Source organism: Cornus florida, unplaced genomic scaffold (genome assembly GCF_030987335.1).
Source record: "Cornus florida cultivar Cherokee Brave unplaced genomic scaffold, ASM3098733v1 CherokeeBrave_3.0.0_Hap2_Chr06, whole genome shotgun sequence".
In the NCBI taxonomy this organism is placed as follows: Eukaryota; Viridiplantae; Streptophyta; class Magnoliopsida; order Cornales; family Cornaceae; genus Cornus; species Cornus florida.
This window is the reverse complement of record NW_026775576.1, coordinates 74,002,418-74,026,302: the sequence shown is the minus strand read 5'-3', so window position 1 is coordinate 74,026,302 and position 23,885 is coordinate 74,002,418. Positions and strand designations below refer to the sequence as shown.

The window sequence follows — 23,885 nt, the reverse complement described above, 5'->3', positions numbered from 1 at the left end:
AGGTAATGTGATCAAATTTCATACTGTTGGGAATTTTCTAAAATAAGTTGGAGATATTTGATCAAAAAAGTGATATTATTTGGAGTTTTGTGAAATTTGCCTTATAGAGTATAAAGATAATTACAAAGAGGGCAGTTAGAGCCAAACAGCTGGCAAATGCACAGCCAAACAGTGGCAGCAGATACTAACCAAACAAACAAAGCTTCCTCAAACATCCATTGATAACAACAGACCAAACATACAATAGAGTGAGTCACATAGCCATTGATAACAATTGCTCTGTTATCAATGGATTGCCTTCACCCGGTGATCGCCGAAGGAGCTCCTGTAAGAGCTCAAATGATGTCGTCCGGTGGACGGGGTGGAGGACGGGTGCAGGCAGGGTAAACTAGTCACCCTAATTAAATCTCTGAATTCAAAATTCACCATCACCCTGATTAAAGACACGTCTTAGACCAATCATTATATGAAACATATGTTCTAACACTACTTTTTAATTTATGTATTCAGACCCCGAATTTTTTTTCCTTTCTTGATCGACTTCGTTTCAATCTGATCTTGGACAATACAAAATCGAGCGTTGTGAATCTTTTATCAAAATATCAAGTAGTAATAAAAATATATATAAACACATACATGAGAATTAAAAAAGAAGAAGAAGATATGTTTGAACAATTAATTGATGGAATTTCAAACTGTCAACTGACGTAAATTTAATGTTTACCATTATTCCTCTCATGGGAAATCTCTCAATCTCTCGGGTTTTCATAATATCATTACTTTTTCATTACCAGAAAGAGGACCATTTTTAAATTATAGTGTTGTATATTGTTGTTATGATGGCTTTGGATCTGCCAATATATATATATACACATACATCATCAAGCTGTAACAATGAATGATCCAGAATATTTTAGATACTCGTGTTTATGCCAAATAATGCTCTTTGTCCTAAAAAGAGTATCTCTCTTGGTGAACCGTGACTCACCGTTCACAAAAAAAAAAACACTTCTTTTTGGACGGAGAGAGTACATCACATTATATGTATCAGTACATAAATTAATCATGTTCAGGGGGGGTAAGCAAAGCTCATGCATAGTTTTTGCTACTACTATATATTTTTGATCACTCCTGTTGACCCGTTTGTTTGGGGCAGTTAGAGAGTATATCATATATATATATATATATGACGTTAATTCTCACTCACTATCAACTGAGATGGAGAAGAGTCGGTTTGAAACGGTCACCACGTTCAGGCATTCATTGCTGAGTTTGAATGTTTATAAGCAAGCTTTATGAGATGAGGGGATGATCACTGTCATCACATGGTTGTAGTCATCACACCAAACGTTGGAGGGAGAATACTCAACCGTGTCAATTTTTTTTATTATTATTTTTTTGTCAAATCAAAACTCTTAATATATATACAGAGTATTTATTATTGGGTAGTACTCTCCATAATATTATTGCGATATATACTATATTTTTAATTTGTAGACTCTGAAAAAAACATGTCTTACAAACATCTATGAAAAAAGAAGGGTCTAACGGTCTTTTGAATCCACTGGGAATGGACTGGGCTTCTGAATGAGAGAGAGAAAATTGCATGTGTTTTTGGAACCATTTGGGCCAGGCCAGCATTAAGCTGGACCAATGTAAATATATAGGGAAATGTTATTGGCACTCCAAAATCATCATCACGCACTCTACTCCTATATATTTATAGATAAAATGACAAGAATAACCTTATTACCTCCAACAACATCTTCTCTTCCTTATATTTTCTAACTCTTTTGCTTTCTCTATAAATGCTTTCTTTTTTACTCCAATAGAACCATCAAAAACCATGTATATTATTAGCATTAACTCCAAAACTTGTTAAAAAAACTCTCCAGATTGCTCTTCTTTTTTTTTGTGAACTTCGAATTCATTAGTCTTCTCATTCCTTTTTTACAATAATACGTAAATAAATAAGAAAAAAAAAAACGAAAATCAAACATATAAAGTTCGATTTAGGCGAATACTTATAAAAATGTTAGAATTAAGTTTTCAACTAGGAGAATAAAAGTCGAACCTACTTAATTTTTTATTTTATTATTATAATTTAATGTAATTAGCGTCGAGCTGTTGTAGAGAGCTAGAGTGGATTCTTCGATTGCAATTTGCAACAATGGTTGTGTGCTTATTGAACCCATATGAACAAAAGCACAATTGGATTTGAAAAAAGAAAGAAGAATTAACAGCAAAATTAAGAAAATCTTTTTGTGAACTTTAGTCGAAACTGATTGTGGACGGTATAATTTAACTTTGAAGCTTGAATGTTTTTCAAAATTATTGAGTTTGACTTCTAATTGATCTCTTTCTTCTGGTATTAGAGATTGTATATATGTTATATAATGTACCACAATTACATATCCTATATACTTCTTATATATATTTGGTTGAAGCTTCAAAGTATACTAGAATTATTGAAGGTTGACTTCTAATTGATATCTTCCTTTCTGTATTTGAAACCGAATATATGTTCAATATAATGTACCAAAATTATATATAGTATATATCTGTTTATATATTTGGAATACAGAGAGAATCGATAACACAAAATAAGAATTGGATAGTTCAGGTTATTTTTGTCATTTCATGTATGAATATATAGAAGTGGAGCAGTATTATTTTGGAGCGCAAATAAAAACTCCCAATATATATCTTTTTATAATTTTTTTTTTTTTTTTTCAAAACACTAATCTCCAACGAAGCTGTTGAAAAGTGTAGAACCATCTATCTTTTATTTGAAAATAAGAGAGATACTATTAAACACGGATCTATTACGTAAATAGATTCATTGTGATGACATTTTTTATATAAGTTTTAATACTAATTGAAATTAAAGTTTATACGCCAGGTATGGTGCACCAATTCATCTATTGCATGCTAGCCGACCCATGGTGGGTTGGGCCCTCTCTAACCCGGAGGGAACCAGGTGCGCACCTGGCTTGAGCTATGAAAGTTAGACGATGGTTCACCCACCTGTACTAGAGCCCAATCACCACAATCAACTACTTTAATGCCCCGCTTGGTCACAAGCTCATGCTACTGAGCCCGGCAATCATAAGTAGCAAAAAAGTCTATTATTAAGAAATATGTTATATTATATTTTACCAATGTGGGATTCATTAACTGTTTAAATATTTAGGAATTACAAGTATTAATTTTATTACGTTGGTCATCCCTAGTTGCACATGGATTCAATATACTTATCTATTGTGATGATTAAATTACAGATGAATTCAATATACTTATATATAAATGAGCATGGGCAATTAATTAAATCTTAAGGCCATGTCCTTGCTGAATTATCTCGTGACCGTGTGGGAACACACTGGGTGTTGGATCCTATTCCTCCTCAGATTGTGGCTCTCGCTGCGCGTGATGCTTTGGTCATTTCTTCTTGGTTTTTCTCTCTGGTGTTGGTTGTTTATTTGTATTTGCTTTTCTCTTTGTTTTCTTTGATATTGCCGGGAGAAAAAAAAAAATTTAATTAAATCTTAAATCTATTTAAGAATCAAACATAAACACCCTGGCCTCAGCCTCGATAATCAATCCCAAAAGATAGCCGACCAACAAAGACTCATGTATTTTGATTATGTATTTCGATTGGCATGCTTATTGAATCAAAATACATAATTTCAGATAGTTGTAGAAAGTTTTTATATATAATTTCAGATAGTTGTAGAAAGTTTATATATATATATATATTATGATCGGGGTGGACAATTGAACCCCAAAACCTAGCTCAACCAATATCTACTCCCATGTGGCGGCATTAGGCTATGAGGGTTGTTGAAATTATACTCATGTTGTTTACATGTCTAACTTATGTATAGATATTCTATATATATAATGTATATGCCTATAATACATTTGGGGTAGCAGTTGTGTGACGATTCATAATCGTATCTTGATCTATGAGTATTTTACTAAATAGGTCAGTTTGAACATGAATGGTTTATTAAAAAAGTAACACACAATTATCATTATGTCCATCTAATAACGGGGTAATGTATTGACAATAATCTATTTAACCTATTTAATACAAGTGAATCGTATAAGTCTTTTATTAACTATAAAATGTAAATATGATGGAAAATGTGAGATAATAGATGATTTAATTCAAAATGAAATTAATTTGGACAATACAATTAAAAAAAGCCAAATACCATATTCATATTGAATATATATTGACATGATAGAAATGCCCATTGTAATTAAGTTAAAATAGGTTACAATTAACTAGGTTAAGCTGATACAATCATTACACGATTAATTAAACAAATTTAATTGAGTTGAACTTCAAAATACCAACACAACATAATTAATTAAACAAATTTAATGAATTAACATTATTATTATATGTGCATTTGTTTTAAAAGTGCAAAAATTAGCATACCTACTAAAGTAATGTACAGTGGGCGAAACCATAGGACTACAAGCCAACGGCTACTTTGGAGAGCTCACGTGAGCTTCATCTACGAAATTGACCGTTGGAAGATTAGACCTAAATAAAAGTTCAAAAACCAATCCCATTTTCTCCTTTCCAAACAAGAAGAGCGTTCCATAAGCCCACACCAAACTGACCGTTGGTGACCCCATTCTCTGCACACAGTGTCCCTCCCAAAAACCCTAGAAAAGCCCTCTTTGCTTGAACAAAGAGGCCTTTTCTATCTCCATTACCAATTCATCTCCTCTAAGATCTAAGAACTCAGAAGAATTGGAAAAATCAAAGAAATCCCAGAAAATGGATTCGAACCAGAGACGAAAAAGCGGGATTAATCTCCCAGCTGGAATGTCCCAATCCTCACTACGCCTCGAACCCTCTTCGGGTTCTTCGTTTCGGACCGTATCGAATCTCCAATCACCCAGGACGATGTCTCCTCGGACGATATCGAACCTGTCATCGCCGTCGAAGTCGGGGAATTGCAGCGACAGGTTCATACCGTGCCGGTCGTCGTCACGGCTCCACACATTCGGTCTCATCGAAAAGGGGTCGCCGGTGAAAGAAGGAGGGAACGACGCGTATTCGAGGTTGTTGAAATCGGAGCTTTTCGGGTCTGATTTTGGGTGTTTTTCTCCTGCAGGTCAGGTGGGTTCGCCGATGACTCCCAGCAAGAATATGTTGCGGTTCAAGACGGACAGTTCGGGGCCGAATTCGCCGTACTCGCCGTCGATCTTGGGGCAGGATAGTGGGTCCTCTTGCGAGATTTCAACGCCGCCAAAGCCACCGCGGAAGGTGCCTAAGACACCCCATAAGGTTCTCATAAGCTCTGGCTCTTACTGTTTATTTGGATGTGTTTGGTTGCTGAGAAATTTGAGAAAAATAAAACAGTGTCTTGAAATTTATGTGGTACTGTTGCTTTTGATTCTAAAGAATGAAAGAGTCGCTTGAGCTAAGAGAAATGTAGTTGTGGTAAGCCATCAAAATGTATGTCTCAATGTGTGTAATATAAAACTATAGTAGGTTCAATTAAGTGAAGATTTCATTTTTCTAATCAAACTATAGTAGGTTCAATTGAGTGAAGATTTCAATTTCCTTGTTTTTCCTACATTTCTCTGAAACAAAATGGAGTCTTGCTTCTTAGGCCAAATGATCAAGCTGGATTTTGTTGTTGATATATGTGCGGTAGTTCTGTAGGGAATTATATACATGTAACTGAACTAAAAAATAAAAGAAAAATCATAGAAACTTGACCCAAATGAACAATATTTCTCAGTATAAATTGACAAAAAATAAAAATGGATGTCATAAAAAATATACAGTTACAAACTTAAAATTGGAAAAATGTTCTGATTAAAAGTTAAATAATTGCAGGTTCTAGATGCACCATCACTTCAAGATGATTTCTACCTGAACCTTGTGGACTGGTCATCGCAGAACGTCCTAGCTGTTGGATTGGGCACATGTGTTTATTTATGGACTGCATCAACTAGCAAAGTAAGATGATATTTATTACTGGACTCACAACATTTGGAACATTCACAAATTTTGACTTTCTCTTAACTGTGTTTCCAAAGTAAATGAATTTAAAAAGAAAAGGAGAATGTGGTTTGACATTTTCATTTTTTTTCTCAGGTAACAAAGTTATGTGACTTGGGGCCTGGTGATGGTGTGTGCTCAGTCCAATGGACCAGGGAGGGCTCTTACATATCAATTGGAACAAATCTTGGTGAAGTTCAGGTAGTTTGTTGCCTTTGATGTGAAGTAAACAGTCATGTTTACATTGTTGCCAATGTTTACTTTCATAATGTGGCTACAATGAACTTCAATTCACCAAACATTTTATGTCCTGTTAGGTTTGGGATGGGACTCAGTGCAAAAGGATCCGAACTATGGGCGGACATCAAACAAGAACTGGGGTCTTGGCATGGAGTTCACGCATATTATCTTCTGGAAGCAGAGACCGCAACATACTTCAGCACGATCTTCGTGTCTCAAATGACTTCGTTAGCAAGCTTGTTGGTCACAAATCAGAGGTAAATCCTACAGTGAATCTCGTATGGTGTAAAATCCAAAATGTATAAACTTATATTACTCTTCGGACATTGACCTTGCTTTAAATCCCTCAGGTATGTGGGCTGAAATGGTCTCATGATGACAGGGAACTTGCATCGGGTGGGAATGATAATCAGGTACATATTCATCAATAACATTAAATAATCTGCCTATACCAAATCTGCCGTTAGACAAAAAAGAACACTAACTCAGTTGTTTGTCATATTGTGATGAACAGCTTTTGGTCTGGAATCAGAGTGCTCAGACACCAATCTTAAAACTGACAGAGCATACAGCTGCCGTAAAGGCCATTGCTTGGTCACCCCATCAAAGTGGCATTCTTGCATCTGGAGGTGGAACAGCTGATCGGTGCATTCGCTTCTGGAATACTACAAACGGAAATCAAATAAACAGTGTCGACACTGGAAGCCAGGTTTCTCATTTTAACTTTTCATAATACATTTATTTACCAACTGGTTTTAGTAGCAAATAAGTTCTATCAAATTTTTTCCCAAAGCATGTTTCCATTTGTTTAAGTGCACAGTGAAAAAGCATGAATCTTGTCAAAGATTATGCTAATTAGATGCCACATTATCACCAAACTCATTCTTTCACCCCGCAGGTGTGCAATCTAGCATGGAGCAAGAATGTGAATGAGCTTGTTAGCACTCATGGATATTCACAGAATCAAATTATGGTGTGGAAATATCCTTCAATGGCAAAGGTACTAGGTTTTAGCCCATTAATAAATTATTTGCTATGCTTATGTTTTTGTGCACATTTGGATTTTAGGTACCAAATCTTGTTCTTCAGATGTTTGCAATTCTCTAGTCATATGGTCGACTGTGTATGTTTACCTTTGGTTTGATCTTTGACAGGTTGCAACTCTCACTGGCCATAGTTTACGGGTACTCTATCTTGCCATGTCACCTGATGGTCAGGTATGGCTTCGCATCCTTCTATCCAAGCATGTGTTGGAACTTGGAAGAGTTCCTTTTTCCATGGGTATGAAAGTTACAGTGTACAAGAAATTAATCGTCCATCTGAAATTGTTTCTGCAGACAATAGTAACTGGGGCAGGGGATGAGACACTGCGGTTTTGGAATGTCTTTCCATCCATCAAAACACCGGTAAGTGAAGCCATATATTCGATGAAAATTGTTATCTTGATCAAATTGAAGTCCCACTGGAATCTTTTTTGACTACCACCCTCCCAACAGAATTGTCCTTGATCTTCCTTTTCATTTCAGGCACCAGTCAAGGACTCGGGACTTTGGTCTTTAGGAAGAACTCACATCCGATAGCATGTTCTGTGCATAGCTAAATTATCTTGTAAATGGAGATGCTATATTTCAGAATCAATTCAAAGTGAATGGAGAGGTGCAGATAATTAAAGTGGTTTTTATTCACACCACAGTTAAGAACTTGTAGAGTCTTTTTTGTCTTCTTTTTCCTCGCAGATATTTCTGTGCAGTAGCAATTTTTCAAAGGGTTTTATTTATATACAGAACTTGTAAAGTCTGTTGTCTTCTTTTTCTCCCCCTCTTAAAATTTGATTTTTAAAAAAAAAAAAAATAATGTTTTGTTTGTTGCGATCAAGTCTTCAAAATTGTAGAGCTCCTTACATCAATGCAATTATATTTTTCTGTGTGTTTGTTTGTGCCATGAAGTCTTCTCTATTGAAGTAAAACGTGTATGTAAAGGGACTTGCCCCTTTGCTTCATCTTGACATGCAAGCAAGAATCTTCTTGAGAACAAGGTCTCCTTAAACTGGCGAGGTTTGACCTTTCTGTTGTATCGCGTTGGTAGCATTGACCATGACAGAAAGCTATGAGTCGTTTTTCATCATATGGAGCTTGAACCTTGGGGGGGAATGGGGTTCATAGTTCGGGCAAAGTCGTTGATCATATGGAGCTTGAACCTTAGGGGGAATGGGGTTTCATAATTCGATCTTGCTTGGCAGATTTGGTTCTATGTTTTTCAATCTGCTGTCTTTATGGAAATGGCTTGAGCGCATGACTATGTTCTGGAAAAATTATATAATCCTTCTAAAACAATGGTAATTTTCTTTTGGAACACAAGAAGAATTAGTCAGGTATGCAAATCAATTAAAATACTTGGGTAACATAATCAAGCCATTAAGGAAGATTCTTGCAAATATTTTTGTTCATGGTTTGAGCAACAGAAGTGCGGGAATTAAATCCCCGTTGCACCCATCCAACAAGCAGGATCAATTTACTCAAGTTACAAAATATATTACTTCTTAATGTGGTTCTCTGGTTGCTAAATTCCAGTCACCGGCCATCAGAACATAAGTCCATTCTTACAACTCACTGCCGCAAACCTTGACAGATCAAGTAAATTTCTCTGGAGGAAGATCTCGTAGCTTTAGGCCTCAACCACGATGCCTTTCTAAAAAGTGGTTTGCATATCCGGCTGAATTCTGTAGAAAAAACAAAAAGGGTCATAAAGCACATAGAAACTCAGCAAGAAAGAAATATTATCTGCTCCGTAGAACAATACCTACCTTGCACATCTTCACTTTCTAAAAGCTTAATGACAAGGTGGCCACCGGGTCGCAGGATACCATTATCATCCTGTCCAGGACTGGGGCTATCTGATTGCTCCTCCAATTGAATATTATCATTAGATTGAGCTAATGCAGCCCCTCCAACAGCTAAGTCAAGTGCTCGCATCCCCAACTCAGCTGATAAAGCTGCATCTTTAGTTGTGATTCCAGAAACAAGGGGGCACATATCCGAGAGTATAACAGAAAATCCCTTCTTCTACCAAATAAGTAAAACAAGACCATATTAGATCATATTAGATCTCTACTTGATAGAGAGAGAGAGAGAGATGCCAAGTCTAGTTTTCCCTTGGATAAACTAAAGTTGAGTTCCGAAGACGAGAATTTATGACAATAATATTTCAGTTCCCAACCAGCTTATTACAAGAAATCAAGTCTATCAAAAGCAAATGTCATCCATATGAGCATTTCCTCAAAGCTGAGATTCCACTGCTTTAACAATTCCCAAGTGTTCAGTGAGGAACCATTTCAGTGAATTTAGAACCAACCCAGTTTTATTAGGGAAATGAGTCAATACAATAATTGATGGATGCTGTTCATTGAAGAACCAAAAGAGCTAACGAACTGTGCTTCTTAACTCTCTTATTACTCTATGGAAATATAAACCTCCCCGAACCAACCCAGTTTTATTAGGGAAATGAGTCAATACAATAATTGATGGATGCTGCTTCACTGAAGAACCAAAAGAGATAACAAACAGTGCTTCTTTACTCTCTTATTACTATGGAAATATAAACCTCCCCAACAAAAACGTTAGCCAGGTTCATCCATATAAACTACTCAATCCTTCCACACTGAATGTTATAAAAACATTACTCAAGGAATTTTCTTCTGTGGTTAGTGTAATTCTATAATCCTTATCAAGATGGAATATACAGAAACTTCTAATGTAAAAATGCTAGTGCGCCAAGCATTTAAAAGATAGGAAGCCTTCCCCTGCAATCCAACTATCTGAACTTATATGTGACCATATGGAGTTTCTAGACATCATTGAACTTCTTAAATATTAAAGCAAACAAATGTGCGTGGGGAGGCCTCACGATTTCAAACTTCCTGAACATGTGGTTGAGTAAACTCATTAACCTTAGGGACAATGTCAAGATTGACCTTCAGCATATTACCCAACAAGAATCAATGAGATAAATATTCCACAGGAAGCATACTTGTGGACTTGTGGATTATATGAGTTTTACTCAGGCCGCGAACTTGAAGCAACTGTCCCTTTGTAAAGGTCTTGGACAATTGTATCAGTTGTATGGTTATGACTCTTGTGATCAGAGGATTTTCCAAGGTGTGTGGCATGGGGTTGCATTGGGAAGCGGTGTGTTTGAAAATATTTGGAGATTCTTTACCTTTGCATCCAAGTGTATCTAGATGTATCAATTCAGAAAACAAAGAATGTAATTTTATGATCCCGAGTCAAGTTGACTGGCAAGGTTGAAGATCATAAGATTCCTCAAAAGACCAGAATTAAAACCTCAGTAAACAAAAGCAGAAGTTGAGAATGATGTCGCAACTAATCAGTTGTTCAACTTGTTCTAGAGTTAAATCTGGTCTATGAAATTTAAATCTAATTCTTATAAGTCTAAAACATAACTGTAAGCTGCAGGCAACAAACTTATGAGGAGGGAGGAGATGAAGAAGAAGTTAATGTATTGGTCTATCAAGTAAATGATAAAAATTCAATATATCAGAACGAAGAAGCGAGCAGGGTTTTTAGAGCATATGACACAGATGGAAGTATGCTACGAAATTTGTTTGTTTTCCCATCACTAAGGGGTAAAAGTTAAACTTGAAGAAGCCCTTTCAATAATACCACTATATGTACCTGTATGCGTAAGGATCATTTTTATTGAGATGACATGTAAAGTAGGATAAACAAGGTTCGATATTGCGAATTATGCTACCCAAGGTATAATAGGTGCACCTTTGTGTGTTCACTACATCTTATTACTGTCAATTAAGCGCCAATAATGCCTTTTCAAATAATCCGTTTGGATTTGCATGATTGTTTACCCAGATACTCAAAATAGTATACATACTCATCATTCATAAATGTGATATAGTACTAGAAGTAAAGTAGTGGATCAAAACTCAAAAGTACCAAGAGATCACTACACCATATTACTGGGAAATTAATTCTTACAAAGAATAAATAATCATCAAAATTCAAAAGATATAGCAAATTCAACAATTAAGGGGCTGTTTGGGCATTCCCTTGAATTTGAATGTGTCGTTCACTTTTTGCATAGAATTTGAAAGTAAAAATCTATCATTTGAATGGAGCAATTTAGGAAATTGGCAATAAACTTATAAATATAATATATTAAAAATATCGAACTTTGTCTGTCATTCCAAGAAACCGTAAAATGTGCAGATTACCCAGAGAAATGATTGAATCTCCATTTTCTTTGTTAGTCCTCTACAAGATTACAAAAATCTCTTCGTTCAAGTGCTATGTAAAAAATGCACAGTTCAATCCAAATTTCAAGGGGACAACCAAATAGGCCCTCAAGTGAACATTGAAAACCAAGTGCATGAATTTGCTCAACATATATGTATTGATATCATACCTGAGGAGAGAGTAACCTGACTTGGTCTTTGGGAAGGTTCATAACATCAGCACAAACAGTTTTAACCCTAGCATCACAGTGCATAGAAGGAACCTTCACCTTCTGTTCTGCACATCCACACAAAATTTCAAAAACAACCCAGGAATTATTGTTCTAAATAATCAAACTTTAACATGTTTGTATGCAATCTATAACTGAGATTAGTAAAAAGATCACCTTTTGATCAATGCCCACAACCACCCCGCCATTTTTCAATGGACCCAAGCTCTGACAAGCTACCTGTAGTGAAGTTGTACAACATTTCCATGAATCTCATGAAACCAACCAAACAAGATAAATCCCTCAAAATACATCAAACAATTTTAGAGAGAGAAAAAATGCCTGAAGCCAGGCACCAGGAGCACAACCAAGGTCGAGAATGGAGGAACCAGATGTTATCAATTTGTATTGCTTCTGCATCTGTAGCAGCTGAACTTGCCAAAAAGAATATTTAAAGACATGTCGCTCTCATATGTGTGTGTATGTATGTGTGCTGTGAAGAAAAATGAGGGGAAAACATATATAGAAGGTGGAAAGGAAATGGGGAAGAAGAGAAGACCTTGAAGGCAGAGCGAGCAACATAACCCAGGCGCTGAGCTTCTCTGTAGAAGAAATCGGGTGATCCTATTCCTGACCCACTCATCCCCTCCTCCTCTTCTTCTCCGCTGCCAAAACCCTACTGCAATTTCGACTTCGAAAAGGGTTTTGTTTTTTCCTCAATATAGAAAACAATCACAGTAAAATTGAAAAAAAAAAAATGGTTTTAGGAAAATGAAATGTTTTTAAAGATATAATATTCACCAAAGTTTTTTCAATTCCAATTCACTTCCTTTTTAAAAATTAAAAAAATAAAATAAAATAAATACTAGGGCAGAGTGAACTATTACCATTTTTTCTTTTTCCTTTTTTTTTTCTTTTTCTTTTTTGTAAATAACCCCCCAACTATTAATTTATTATAATTAAGAACAAATCAATTACAAAGAGATTATTTTACCTTTACTTATCAAAATTGTTGTAAGGAATTTAGCCCGCAAGGCTACATAGCACACCCCATGTCACTAGGCCTGGCTCGAGTCCGGTATCACTAAGGATACTAAATGCCTAGACAAACAAAAGAATGATGAGCCCACGTGCCTCGACTGCAATGCTGCTAATTACATTAATGAATATCAGCTACCGCCGCCTTCAAAAAGATATGCATTTAATGTAATGGTACCTATCCTCGAACCAAAGCACCAAATTATCCTTATTAAAGCCTGTAGGGTCATAATGGCTACCCTGAGAAAAGTCTCGAGAGACTTCAGAACTCATGTAAAGGCCTGTAACTATAAATATGAGCCTAGGCGCACAAACCCAAAGAGATTTTTTTGGTTGATGCTCCATTGTATCTTGTATTTAGATATCACCCTCTGTTATTTATAATATTGACTCATATTCAAGAACCCCCACAATTTTCATTTCTTATTAAATTATTTTTTATTATAGTTTCTCTTATTCAAAAATTAATTATACCATTTACCTTAATTTTACAATTAGTATCAATTTATCAAAAAATGAAAAACAATAAATAGATTAGTAGCTACCATTTTCTAAAATGATTAACTTATTATACACACTTAAAAAAATACATTCTTTTTCATACAATATTCATGAAAATTGAATAAATTACGAAAATAAAAAATATATTCTTTTTTATGCAATATATTCATGAAAAATTAATAAATTACTTAAATTATTTCAAAATTTTCTACTTAAGATTTTTGTTTAAATAATTAATTTAAAAATTATAGGCAAAATTATGCAAATTTAATGGAGAATATTTTATCAAATTAGTATGATTTTTTTTTCATAATTTATTTCAACAAGAAAAATAAATAAAGTGTAATTTAATAAGAAATGATACTATGGTCTTTTAATAAAACTAGTCAAGACAATGGGACATTTTGCAACTAAATATGATAATTTAAAGAGTTTTATGCACAAAAAAAATTTTAAAGGAGTTATTTGTAAATTTAAACATAGCTCAGAAATTTATTTTATACTTTACCCAAAATAATATAAATTACACATTCACACGGCATGATAATTAGAACACGTATAGTAACACTCCACTCTCTGAAAAATAATTTTGTCATTTCAGTTATTAAAAGGACTTGGTAAGATGCATTGAGCACTCAAACTAATCTATTACTTTTTGTTTTTCATATTTTCTAGGATAAATAACTCTCAAAATTTCTAGAGGTTTGCAACTTTCACTCTCATATTAAACTTTGGTCAAAATATACATACGTTTTGAATTCCAAAATTGATGGGAGTGAAGTTACATATTTACTCTTACTTAAAATGTATGGTGACCCAATCAACCTAGCTAAATCAAATTAATATGGTTAAGGGTGGATTTGGAAAGATAATTTGAAAGCCACCAAGCTCCGAACACACCAAGATTAATAATAAGTATTCTTTTATTATAATTTTAAATTGTAACAATTTTGTGGTATTATGATTGTTAAGTATTTGTCAATACTTAAACTATACAAAATTTATCTTTGAATTTGTTCAAGTTTTAATTGTTTTTCTTTTTTCTTTTCTTTAAAAATAAATTAAAAAAAAAAAAAAAAATTTGGTATATTGGCCGCCTTTAACTCATATCAGAGTCGATGCGGATTTAAAAACAATTTTTTATTTGTGGGACGAATTTGGAAAAGAGATGCTCCCCCCAGAACTCAATACGACATCCATAACCACAAATCATACTAAAATCAAGGGAAAGGCATCCCTTATGTCATGAGGGTTTTTGGAGGTGTCTGATGAACGGAAAGGTTGGTGACCCAATTGTGCTCGGGTCTCTTGGTTGGTAACTTGGCACACATTTCTTTTACGTTAGGCTATATATATATATATATCTTCTAAGGAGAGGCTAAAGTATTCATGATCATAGTTGACATGATTTTATGTCTTTAACGTGCAGTCCTGTGTCTACTACTAAACATTTTCAATAAAATAAAGTAAAGAGGATGAAGAGGTCATTTGACATTGTCTGCTATAAACGCAAAATCACAGAAACCAAAGCAAAATCATTCATGTGGCTGTTTTTTCACGCATCAGACAGCAGAGTTAACAACCGCATCACATGGTGCAACATGGTGACAGCCAAACGGATCACACCGCCAACTTCTGATTAATTAAAGACTATAATGACTTCACTGAGTCACTGCCACCCTCCACCATTCTTTATATTATGTTCAAATCTGAAATTTGTTTACAAAAAAACAATGGTGATTTGTGTTTTACAAACATCTGATAATGATTTTACCGACGAAAAGTTTGAACGGAAATAGGGTCCACGGCTCTCCATCCGTTATGTGACCTAATTGGGCGTCTCCAATGCATGAGTCCTTCTGAATATCATCACTCAAATTAATGTGATTCAAATGCAATAACTACCACCCCATGCAAGCCCTGAATCTGTTACTACTAGATGATTTTTTGTTATAAAAACGAAATTGTTGACCTTAAGGCGCTAAAGTTTGATTCAAATGGTTTGAGTAGTTAGCAGACTCTAATAAAATGGCACCCTCATTACTCTGTTATGCACCATCACATAAGGCATCTGCAGTAATTAATATTTACTTGAGGGCTAAGAGGTTTCTTACTGCCTTCTATGTGAAATGTACACTTTTTGCATGAATCGTCCACGTAAATTCACAAAATATGATTACCAAGAACAACAGCAGCAGCAACAACACTAACAAGAACAAGAGCAACACCACCAACAACATATAAAATTCCAAACAAAAGAAATGCTTTAATCAAAATACAATAAATGTACATAGTACCATTCAATTCTTCATTTTCCTTTTTTCGGTTCTTCTATTCTCAAAGTTTCAACAAACGGTAAAAGAATGGAATCAATTAAATCAACATAACACCTACAGATTCTGTTAGAATGCTCTTATTCCGTCGAATCAATTTACAAGTGCCAGTGTCTCCACAAGGAGAGAGCTGGCAATGAATCATTGTGAGTGAGAAATTTCTTTCCCAGCGAGTGTGAGAATACTACATGGAAATTATTGACTTTACACTTCCTTTTTCTTTGTTCCTGTCACAATTTTTTTACATCATATTCATAACAATTAGATACCTCTTTCAAACTCCATCTATTCCCCCCATCGGGGCCTCCGAAGAAATTTTAAGAGGTTCACCCTGATGTTTGTTGTGTTGCTTGGATTGATGTTGAGACCAGTAAGAATGGGCAGACAAGACTCTGTCCAATAGCTCCTGGGGCACGGGTTCTCCCCTTCTTTGTTGGGGGGAGATACTCGCCGTGTGAACCAATGTTTTCCATTTATCCTGCATACACCCACAAACCAAAATGTGATGACTAACTATTATTACCATGCTCAGATAAATATCAAGTAACTCTTTCCCGCTAGCACTCAGATTCGCACAAGATTCACTTATGAAATACGATAGCAAATTTATTAATTTGCACCTAAAAAGTATATTCTCTCAGCAGTGAAATTCAAAGAAAGTTGAATCTTATCATCGTATGGTGACAGGTCCATTGGTCATCCTCCCAAAGAAAAATCTCAATATACTCAAAAGTGAAGTTGAACAATGTGTAAGGTTCTTCGTAACATAGCAGCGTTCACAAATAAAACATGAATATGGCCAAAAAAAGAAGAAGAAAAAGAACCTGCCAGCTTAACAGAAACAATCAACACTGCATGCTCTAGCGTGGCAAAACAATTCAATTCTGTTTTTCCTTTATAAAAACAGAATTGCCTTATGAATTGCATCTCTGGAAATAAAATATAGGAAGGGACAAAGGGTGTGGTAAGCATCAATTTTAGAGCTCTGTAGACATTTAGGAATCGTATATACTGTATTTCTTCATATTTCAGGGAAGCACACATATATTCATGTGCGCTGATGATACCCGGTCACTATTTCAATTCTCAAGAATAACCTCTACCTCCCAGTCCCAATCTCACAATTACCCTGTGTGTTCTTGCTAAAGATAACTGCCACTGACACGCATGCCACATGCACCCCTCTAATTATCTAAATTATTGCTCAGTTGTACAAAGACAAAAAAAATAGCAGATAGATTTCTTACCTTCAAGTCCACATAAGTTCGATGATCCGCACTATCAAAAGCACGCAGTTTAACATCGCGCCATCTGCAGAATCAAAAAAATAATCAGGATTCCTTCCTCTTAAACCCATAGAAAACTCACTTTGCTGAACAACAAAAATTAAAAATTAAAAAGAAAAGAAGAGAGTTCTACTTTTCTCTTGGAGTTTGGGGGTAGGGGAATTAGTAAAATAGGAATAATGATCAGAAAAAGGTGATGGTCTATTAGAACACCTTCCAGTTCCAAGTTTCTCAACAGCTTCAACCAGTGCTTCTACTTCTGAAACAGAGAAGGGTCTCCTAGTCCTCCGCTGCCCAAGTTCAGATCGTCTAGTTTTCTGGTTCATGGGAACCATAGCAAGTGCCTCAGCACTCATTGCAGCGGGTATGGAGACCAAGGCTCTGGAATCTGGCACTACTTCGTCTTTTAATCCAACAACAGGAGAGGGAACCAATTCAAGCTTACTCTCACCATGGTTATTCAAATCAGTCACGAGAGGTGGATCAAATGACACATTAGCGAAATCTGAATCCATAATGGGACTGCCTGGGGACCTGGAAATAAAGCAACATTATATTAAGTTACAACTGACATTATGTTTCTTCGGAAAACAACAGCAACTCCCAACAGGAATAGAGAAAAAATAATAAAATAATAAAAATCACTATTACATTAGAAGTTACAACTGACATTATGTTTCTCCAGAAAACAACAGCAACTCCCAACAGGAATAGAGAAAAAAATAATAAAATAATAAAAATAACTTTCTTAGCACTATAACTAAAAGTTTAACATTTTACTTTATGGAAAGTAACCTAATATATTTCTTAAACTTACATCAATTATTTATTTATGAGAAACACAAAATGGAAGCCTTTGGATGATACAATGAATACAAAAAACAAATGACAGTATTAATGAGGAAAAACAAAAGAAACTCCCTGAGATAGAATTTTTCAACTTCAGATGTCAATATATATATATATAAACTATAATAAATGAGAACACTAATTAGATTTAAAAAAAAAAAAAGGGGGAAAGATGAGAAATGTGACTAAGGCAACAAGAGAGAGAGATTTGAGAAGGAACAATTATATTTTCTGTCCTGATGATGCATAGATGCTGAAGAAATACAAATTACAACTACAGAAAAAAGTTTATCTATGGCACATATGCATCACCTGGTTAAGTGTTCATGTCCTCCACATGGTAGCAAAAAAGGAGGATCTTTAGGAGACAAAGGTAAAGTTTGAGCAGAACTAGGCTCCAATGTAAAACCCAGGGTTTCCAGGTTGTCATTGTGAGAAATACCAGTCTGTAGTAGAGTACGGTTGTCATCTCTGACATTCTTCCCTTGAAGTAGTACACCTACATGTAATCCGCCACCAAGGATGGAAGTCACTGCCTCCAGAACTTTCCTCTGTGGAAAAATCACATATCATCACAATAAATAGTGAGACTCAAAAAAATCTTCTTCACTCCAAAACAAAATTACAGATCAAATTCTTTACCAACATGGTAAACTTTGGGCATATTCCTCATCACCAAGAGGGAAGGACAAACAAAAAAGGAACCAACTAACATATAGTTTTGTACAACATCATTTCCGTGTTATAAAAAGATCACGATTCACATTAAAGATGAAACCATATTAGTAGAACAAACAGTTCCTAAAATCTTCAACATTCCCTTTACCATATTATATGGATGGTGCAAATCCATCATAGCATGTTTTGAGAAAAGAATGAGAATCAAATGTACAAATGGTCATATTATACTGGAACTCATCAAATTGTGGATCTCAACCTTATTTGGAAAGCTGACAAGGCAGTAAAACATAATGAACAATACAGTTGGATATGGATGTTAGTCAAGTCCTTCAAGTTGAGGGTAAAAATGAGAATCAAAATATAACGAACAAACAAACAAAAAAAAAAAAAAAGGAAGAAGATAGTTTTGTAATAGTAGAACTAGTAAAAGAACTTCAGCAAAGCTTAACATGCCAATCATATTGCCAACTGATAGGAGAGCCCTTCGAATACAGGACCTTTACGCCTGTTGTGATGCATGAGCTAATGCATCTATGTGCCATATTTACCAAAAACAGAACAAAGAAAGATTGCATACCTTCAGTGAACCAACAGTTGCAGTTTCTGGGACCTCAATATAAAGGTCTGGCACCTTGAAGGACTTAATGCTGAATTTCACTGAATAAAGGAACATAGTGCATATAAGAAACTCTTGGAAGCCACAACAGAATGGGCTAAAAGAGTAGATGTACATCATTCCATCGAAAAAAACAGACTAGTACCATGAGAATCCCTGGACTGAAAGCATGCTTGATGACCTAAAACTGAAGATGACACCCCACTGGCTGCACAAAAGAAAGAAAAAAGAAAAGTTGGGAAAACTGCAGAACACCATACACTTTAATCCAAACATAGAAAGAAATAAAGGACCTTTATGTAAGATTCCAGATGAGCCTTTCTTGGCTGCCTTCATGCCCTTCTCAGGTGAATTAGAAATGCTTTCACTACTTGCCGCCCTATCATATGCAACTGTAGAGTTATAGTTACACAATTTCCTCCTCTTATAAGGAGCTTCATGTTGACATCTTTTGCGGGAGTAAAGGAATTTCCTGTTACGGTAAACGGGCTTCATTCCCCCATCTAAAAATGTCAAAATCATCGTCTTAGTAACAAAAAGTTTAAATATACTGCAATATATACATACACAAACACACGCTAAAAGACCATTACTATAATCACACCAAGAAGCTCCACTTACCAGTATTAGGAAGTTCATAATCTTTCAATTTTGGAGCTGCTTTCCAGTATTTGGATGTCAGCAATTTCCTTATTCTTCGGTAACCTATACGTGATTGTGGCCTGAAGGCCCTAATCTTGGTGCTAGGTTGATTGCACCCAACTAAATTTTCGTCATCATCTCTAATACCTACCTTTACATTATTCCCATGCTTGGGAAAAGAAGCATTAGGAAGAGAATCCCTGTATAAGGGCAACTGTACACTACCATCTGAATTAACCAAAGCATTAGTATTCATACATATTTCCATTGGATCCTTCGAACGGCGGGTATTAGCCACAATGAAGTCTCCAGTCTGTTTCCCATCAACCTCTAGCTGTCTCTCAATCCCATTCTCCATGTTACCATCAGATGATTCCCCATAACGAGGGGAGCCTCCCTCTACTATACTGGCTGCATTCTTGCTTTCACATATTTCGGACTTCACATCACAACCAAGTTTTTTTGAGAAATCAGAACTTGTAATAAGAGAAGCACGTCCTAAAACAGAATTACTCCCAGCATGTGGATATTCTTTAAGTGTAGACTTTGAATTGCGTTCTTGAACTGCAAGTCCAGAGGCAAAGACACCCTCTGAACAGCTTCCCTGATCAATGCACTCTGATCTCAATGCTTTACCTCCCTCCAGTTCATGTTTGACAACAACTTTATGAATGCCAAGATGATCTTTTCCTCCCTCTGCATAACTAGAGGCAGAACTATCACTCTCCTGCAACAACTTGCCAGCTACAGCTGCCAGTAATTCAAATGCACATATTTCGCTATCCTCCACTGCCTTCTTATGCAAACCCCTCCTCTAAAACCAAGAAGCAGGAGTAATAAATATTAGTGCTTCAGAACATAAAAATAATGGGGATCACCAGAAAATCCCATAATTACAATCAAACTTACTCTTACAGATCTGGGAGCTCTTGGTATAACAGGGACCCTGTAGCCATTAAAACCATAACCTGACTTCTTTTTGAACACCATATCTCAGGCATACATGCCAATAAGAGCTCATCAAATGCAATGAACCACTCTTTGCAGATCTTCACTGTCTACACCAGAAAAAAAAAAAAAAAAACAACTGATGCATCAACATAGGATTCATATATCACTTCAAAATGCGTATTATTAGACTGAGACACCAAGGGGATCTGATGATTAAAGAAACATGGGTAGCATGGGTAGCGAGTTATTCAACCACCATAGCATAAATAAATAACTATATATATATATATATTATACAGGCTATGGTTACGACAACTTGCCACATTTGATGAAGTTCAAAACTAAATTTCTGAATCTATCACAGATAAGATCTTTACAAACGAGAGAACGGCTAATTTGAGCAAAGATGAATTTAACAAAGACAATTAATGGTTCAAAGTAAAAATACTCATAGAGACCATGTGCTAATGTCACCTTAACTGACTTGCTGAAGATGTCAATACAAACAATATTACCATGACATTATAACTCATAAATGGAAACATTTGCTGCTCTGAGTTTTTGTTTTTTTGTAAGTGTCACACACACATAATTTTGTCAACTTATAATTACCTTTTTGGTAATTATTTATTGGAGAAGCGTTTTCCTTTCTTATTCTTTACTTTAATGGAAAATAGAATTGTATTACTAAAAGGAAAATTGGTCCTCTCTGCCTTTATAAAAGTGCATATACTCCATCAATAATGATGTACAATTAATAATATAACACGTAAAAGTTTTATGTGTGCAAAAGGAATTAATAATATAACACGTAAAAGTTTTATGTGTGCAAAAGGTCAAGAGAGATAAACCAGTTTCCACCTTTGCCTGTTGATAAGAGTTGCAGATTAGTTCGTAGCTAAAGGATCTATACGTTGGACTTAATCTCAACAAGATTTGATATCGTGAACCGATGTATTTATATCTAACAAGTATTTATTTATGCATTATAGATATGTGAAAATAATGAAGTTTCAAGATTATGGGATTCATGTTTATTTGTGACGAAGACTTGAACCTTCGACCTTATGTTTTCCAAGGAGATAAACTAGAACTAAGATTCATTTTTAATATTCGCAATTACATGATAGAGAGAACTCAGAGCCATAATGGTTATAGAATCGCAAGTGTTCACCTTTCTTTTCACAAAGATCTAGGGGCAACCCAACCATAAATTATGATGAGGTAGAAGGAAATGACAAGAAAACTGCAGACACAAGCCAGGGTTCTTCATAACTTTCTGCCATGAGCAGATCATTACGTATATAAAAATTGAGATCGTAATACCGTCAAGGAAATCAATCAAGAACTGAGACAATAGTATTCGTTTCACAGAATTCGGCGTTTCCAAAATAAAGCCGAAAGTCATCGCTGTGTAAACCAATGAATTCATAAAGAACTAAGTTCCAAAAACCACAAATGATCTATAATTTGCAAAGAATAAACACTCGAATCACAACTAAACGCAAGCCACAGGTTAGGACCTTGGAACTGCCGATCCAATTCCAAATCGACTATTTGGCTGCACTGAACACTAATGAATTTAGAAATGAATCAGAATTTCGTATCAGTTCCAATTTTGTGAAATCTGAACAGATCTCCATATCATCAAGTGGAATTTTATTAAAAAAACAAGCATTTCCAATCCGATTTCTTCAATTCCAGCATAAGATCAGATCAAACATCCAAAAAAATTAATTCGAGCCAAATTTAAAGAAATCAAATGCCAGGAACGAGAACCTAACGAAGACGATCAAACAGATTAACTAAATAAAAAAATCATTTACGTAAATAAGCAATTCGATCGGCTTACCTCTAAGAAAATCTCTCTCCAGTTGAAATTGGATGAAATTTTGGTTCAGATTCGCTGGTGAGTTGTTTGAGAAAATTGGAAATTACGTCACGAAAACAATTTGAATTGCTCTATTTTCTTTCTTTCTTTCTGAGTTTTCTCTCTCTGAGATGGATGGGATGGAATGGGAGAATGGTGGACAAGGACAAAACCCCTTTTATTTATGTTTAAAAACCACCCAAAAAACACAGAGCTTGAACAGTTAAACCCCCTCCTATATCATCTTATAGTTGTGGCCACAGAACCGGACCAGCCAGTAAAAGGGTATTTATGTCAAGGCCATTGCAGGTAACCATAAACCTCTCTGATTTGGTCCACTTCTTAGGCCTTAACCCCCCTTCAGTCCCTCCCCACCTCTCTCTCTCTCTCTCTCTCTCTCTCTCCCGCCCCCTCTCTCTCTCAGATAAAACTTTTGCCACGTGGACAGCTCATTTGAATTCATTTCCGTCTTTGCATTTTCTTCTTTCTTTCCTTTTTTATTTATTTTTAAATTAAAATATTATAAAGAATTTATGCAACCATTGCCGTATTTATCATTTTCCTTTAAATTATGGTACTTGTATGCTTCATTAGATAGGAATGAAAAAATAATAATAATAATTGAATGGAAGAGAAAGAAGAATGATGGATGAGACATTTCTAGATAATAGAGGTTATGTTATGTTTTTTTTTTTTTTTTTAATATTATATCCGATGGATAATATTTAGATCCTCATTTATAATATATTCATTAATAATGTGGATCAATAATAAATTGACATGTGATATGATGTAGACCAATAATAAATTGACATGTAATTTTTAATTACCAATGGTAAGTGGATATTCACTTACCAAATAAGAGATAGTGATTTGAATACCATCAATAATTTAATAATTAATAATTTAAAACTTTTATAAAAGTCCATTTTTCTTTCCCCTTTCTTCCGCGCTCATTTTTTTTTATCGATAAAAATTTATAAAGAAGGAAGATGAAATTTTATACATCTTACCGTCCTATTATCATTTTTATCACTTATAATAGGATAAAATTTTAAACAAAGATAATCACTTATTAGTGAATGTTGAACACTTAAAATTCATCCCAAAAACCTCTTATTCAGCACCTGCAACTTAATGAGCATATTACTCCGTCCCAATTTAAGGAACTTAACTTTTTAAGAAGGATTATTTTTTTAATATTTTGTTATTATATTGATAGTTAATTAATTATCATATCTATGGTCCTGGTGATGTTATTATATTTTATTTTTATAATATGCAAGAAGGATAAATTGAGAATAGTATAAGAACAATGCATTAATTTTTTATTTGAAATAGGGTGACCACAAATCGGATCGGATCGGATTAG

General features: G+C 34.9%; 3 protein-coding genes across 5 annotated transcripts; 1 reads left to right on the top strand and 2 right to left on the bottom strand.

Annotated features, from left to right (window-relative positions):
- Positions 1–4,610: 4,610 nt before the first annotated feature.
- On the top strand, positions 4,611–8,212 carry LOC132312069 (protein FIZZY-RELATED 3). The gene is made up of 10 exons (XM_059810309.1): positions 4,611–5,308; positions 5,867–5,989; positions 6,128–6,232; positions 6,349–6,528; positions 6,622–6,684; positions 6,786–6,980; positions 7,170–7,271; positions 7,426–7,488; positions 7,609–7,677; positions 7,798–8,212. The coding sequence occupies exons 1-10, from the start codon at positions 4,796–4,798 to the stop codon at positions 7,849–7,851; spliced, it is 1,467 nt and encodes a 488-aa protein (XP_059666292.1). The 5' UTR covers positions 4,611–4,795; the 3' UTR covers positions 7,852–8,212.
- Positions 8,213–8,664: 452 nt separating this feature from the next.
- LOC132312068 (uncharacterized) lies at positions 8,665–12,491 on the bottom strand. 2 transcript variants are annotated; one of them, XM_059810308.1, is made up of 6 exons: positions 12,306–12,491; positions 12,089–12,175; positions 11,924–11,986; positions 11,708–11,809; positions 9,075–9,330; positions 8,665–8,990 (listed from the first exon to the last, which is right to left on the bottom strand). In XM_059810308.1, the coding sequence occupies exons 1-6, from the start codon at positions 12,387–12,389 to the stop codon at positions 8,878–8,880; spliced, it is 705 nt and encodes a 234-aa protein (XP_059666291.1). In that variant the 5' UTR covers positions 12,390–12,491; the 3' UTR covers positions 8,665–8,877. The 2 variants fall into 2 exon arrangements, with proteins under 2 accessions (XP_059666291.1, XP_059666290.1); XM_059810307.1 differs by having other exon boundaries at positions 9,075–9,333; positions 12,306–12,484.
- A 3,167-nt stretch (positions 12,492–15,658) lies between these two features.
- On the bottom strand, positions 15,659–22,729 carry LOC132312067 (telomere repeat-binding protein 2-like). Of its 2 annotated transcripts, none has more exons than XM_059810305.1 (10): positions 22,496–22,729; positions 20,602–20,750; positions 19,672–20,506; positions 19,344–19,553; positions 19,196–19,258; positions 19,012–19,091; positions 18,066–18,304; positions 17,118–17,438; positions 16,866–16,929; positions 15,659–16,096 (listed from the first exon to the last, which is right to left on the bottom strand). In XM_059810305.1, the coding sequence occupies exons 2-10, from the start codon at positions 20,680–20,682 to the stop codon at positions 15,893–15,895; spliced, it is 2,097 nt and encodes a 698-aa protein (XP_059666288.1). In that variant the 5' UTR covers positions 20,683–20,750; positions 22,496–22,729; the 3' UTR covers positions 15,659–15,892. The 2 variants fall into 2 exon arrangements, with proteins under 2 accessions (XP_059666288.1, XP_059666289.1); XM_059810306.1 differs by having other exon boundaries at positions 20,602–20,746.
- Positions 22,730–23,885: the final 1,156 nt, after the last annotated feature.

Excerpts from the sequence above, each read along its gene's own strand:
- LOC132312069 (XM_059810309.1), top strand. The coding sequence starts at position 4,796 with ATGGATTCGAACCAGAGACGAAAAAGCGGGATTAATCTCCCAGCTGGA. Across the intron at positions 6,685-6,785 it reads CGGGTGGGAATGATAATCAG|CTTTTGGTCTGGAATCAGAG; the intron begins GTACATATTCAT and ends TGTGATGAACAG. Across the intron at positions 7,678-7,797 it reads TTCCATCCATCAAAACACCG|GCACCAGTCAAGGACTCGGG; the intron begins GTAAGTGAAGCC and ends TTTTCATTTCAG.
- LOC132312068 (XM_059810307.1), bottom strand. The coding sequence starts at position 12,389 with ATGAGTGGGTCAGGAATAGGATCACCCGATTTCTTCTACAGAGAAGCT. Across the intron at positions 11,987-12,088 it reads CTCCTGGTGCCTGGCTTCAG|GTAGCTTGTCAGAGCTTGGG; the intron begins GCATTTTTTCTC and ends ACTTCACTACAG. Across the intron at positions 8,991-9,074 it reads AGAAAGTGAAGATGTGCAAG|AATTCAGCCGGATATGCAAA; the intron begins GTAGGTATTGTT and ends TTTTTTCTACAG.
- LOC132312067 (XM_059810305.1), bottom strand. The coding sequence starts at position 20,682 with ATGGTGTTCAAAAAGAAGTCAGGTTATGGTTTTAATGGCTACAGGGTC. Across the intron at positions 20,507-20,601 it reads GAGCTCCCAGATCTGTAAGA|AGGAGGGGTTTGCATAAGAA; the intron begins GTAAGTTTGATT and ends TCTTGGTTTTAG. Across the intron at positions 16,930-17,117 it reads GAGAAACTTGGAACTGGAAG|ATGGCGCGATGTTAAACTGC; the intron begins GTGTTCTAATAG and ends TTGATTCTGCAG.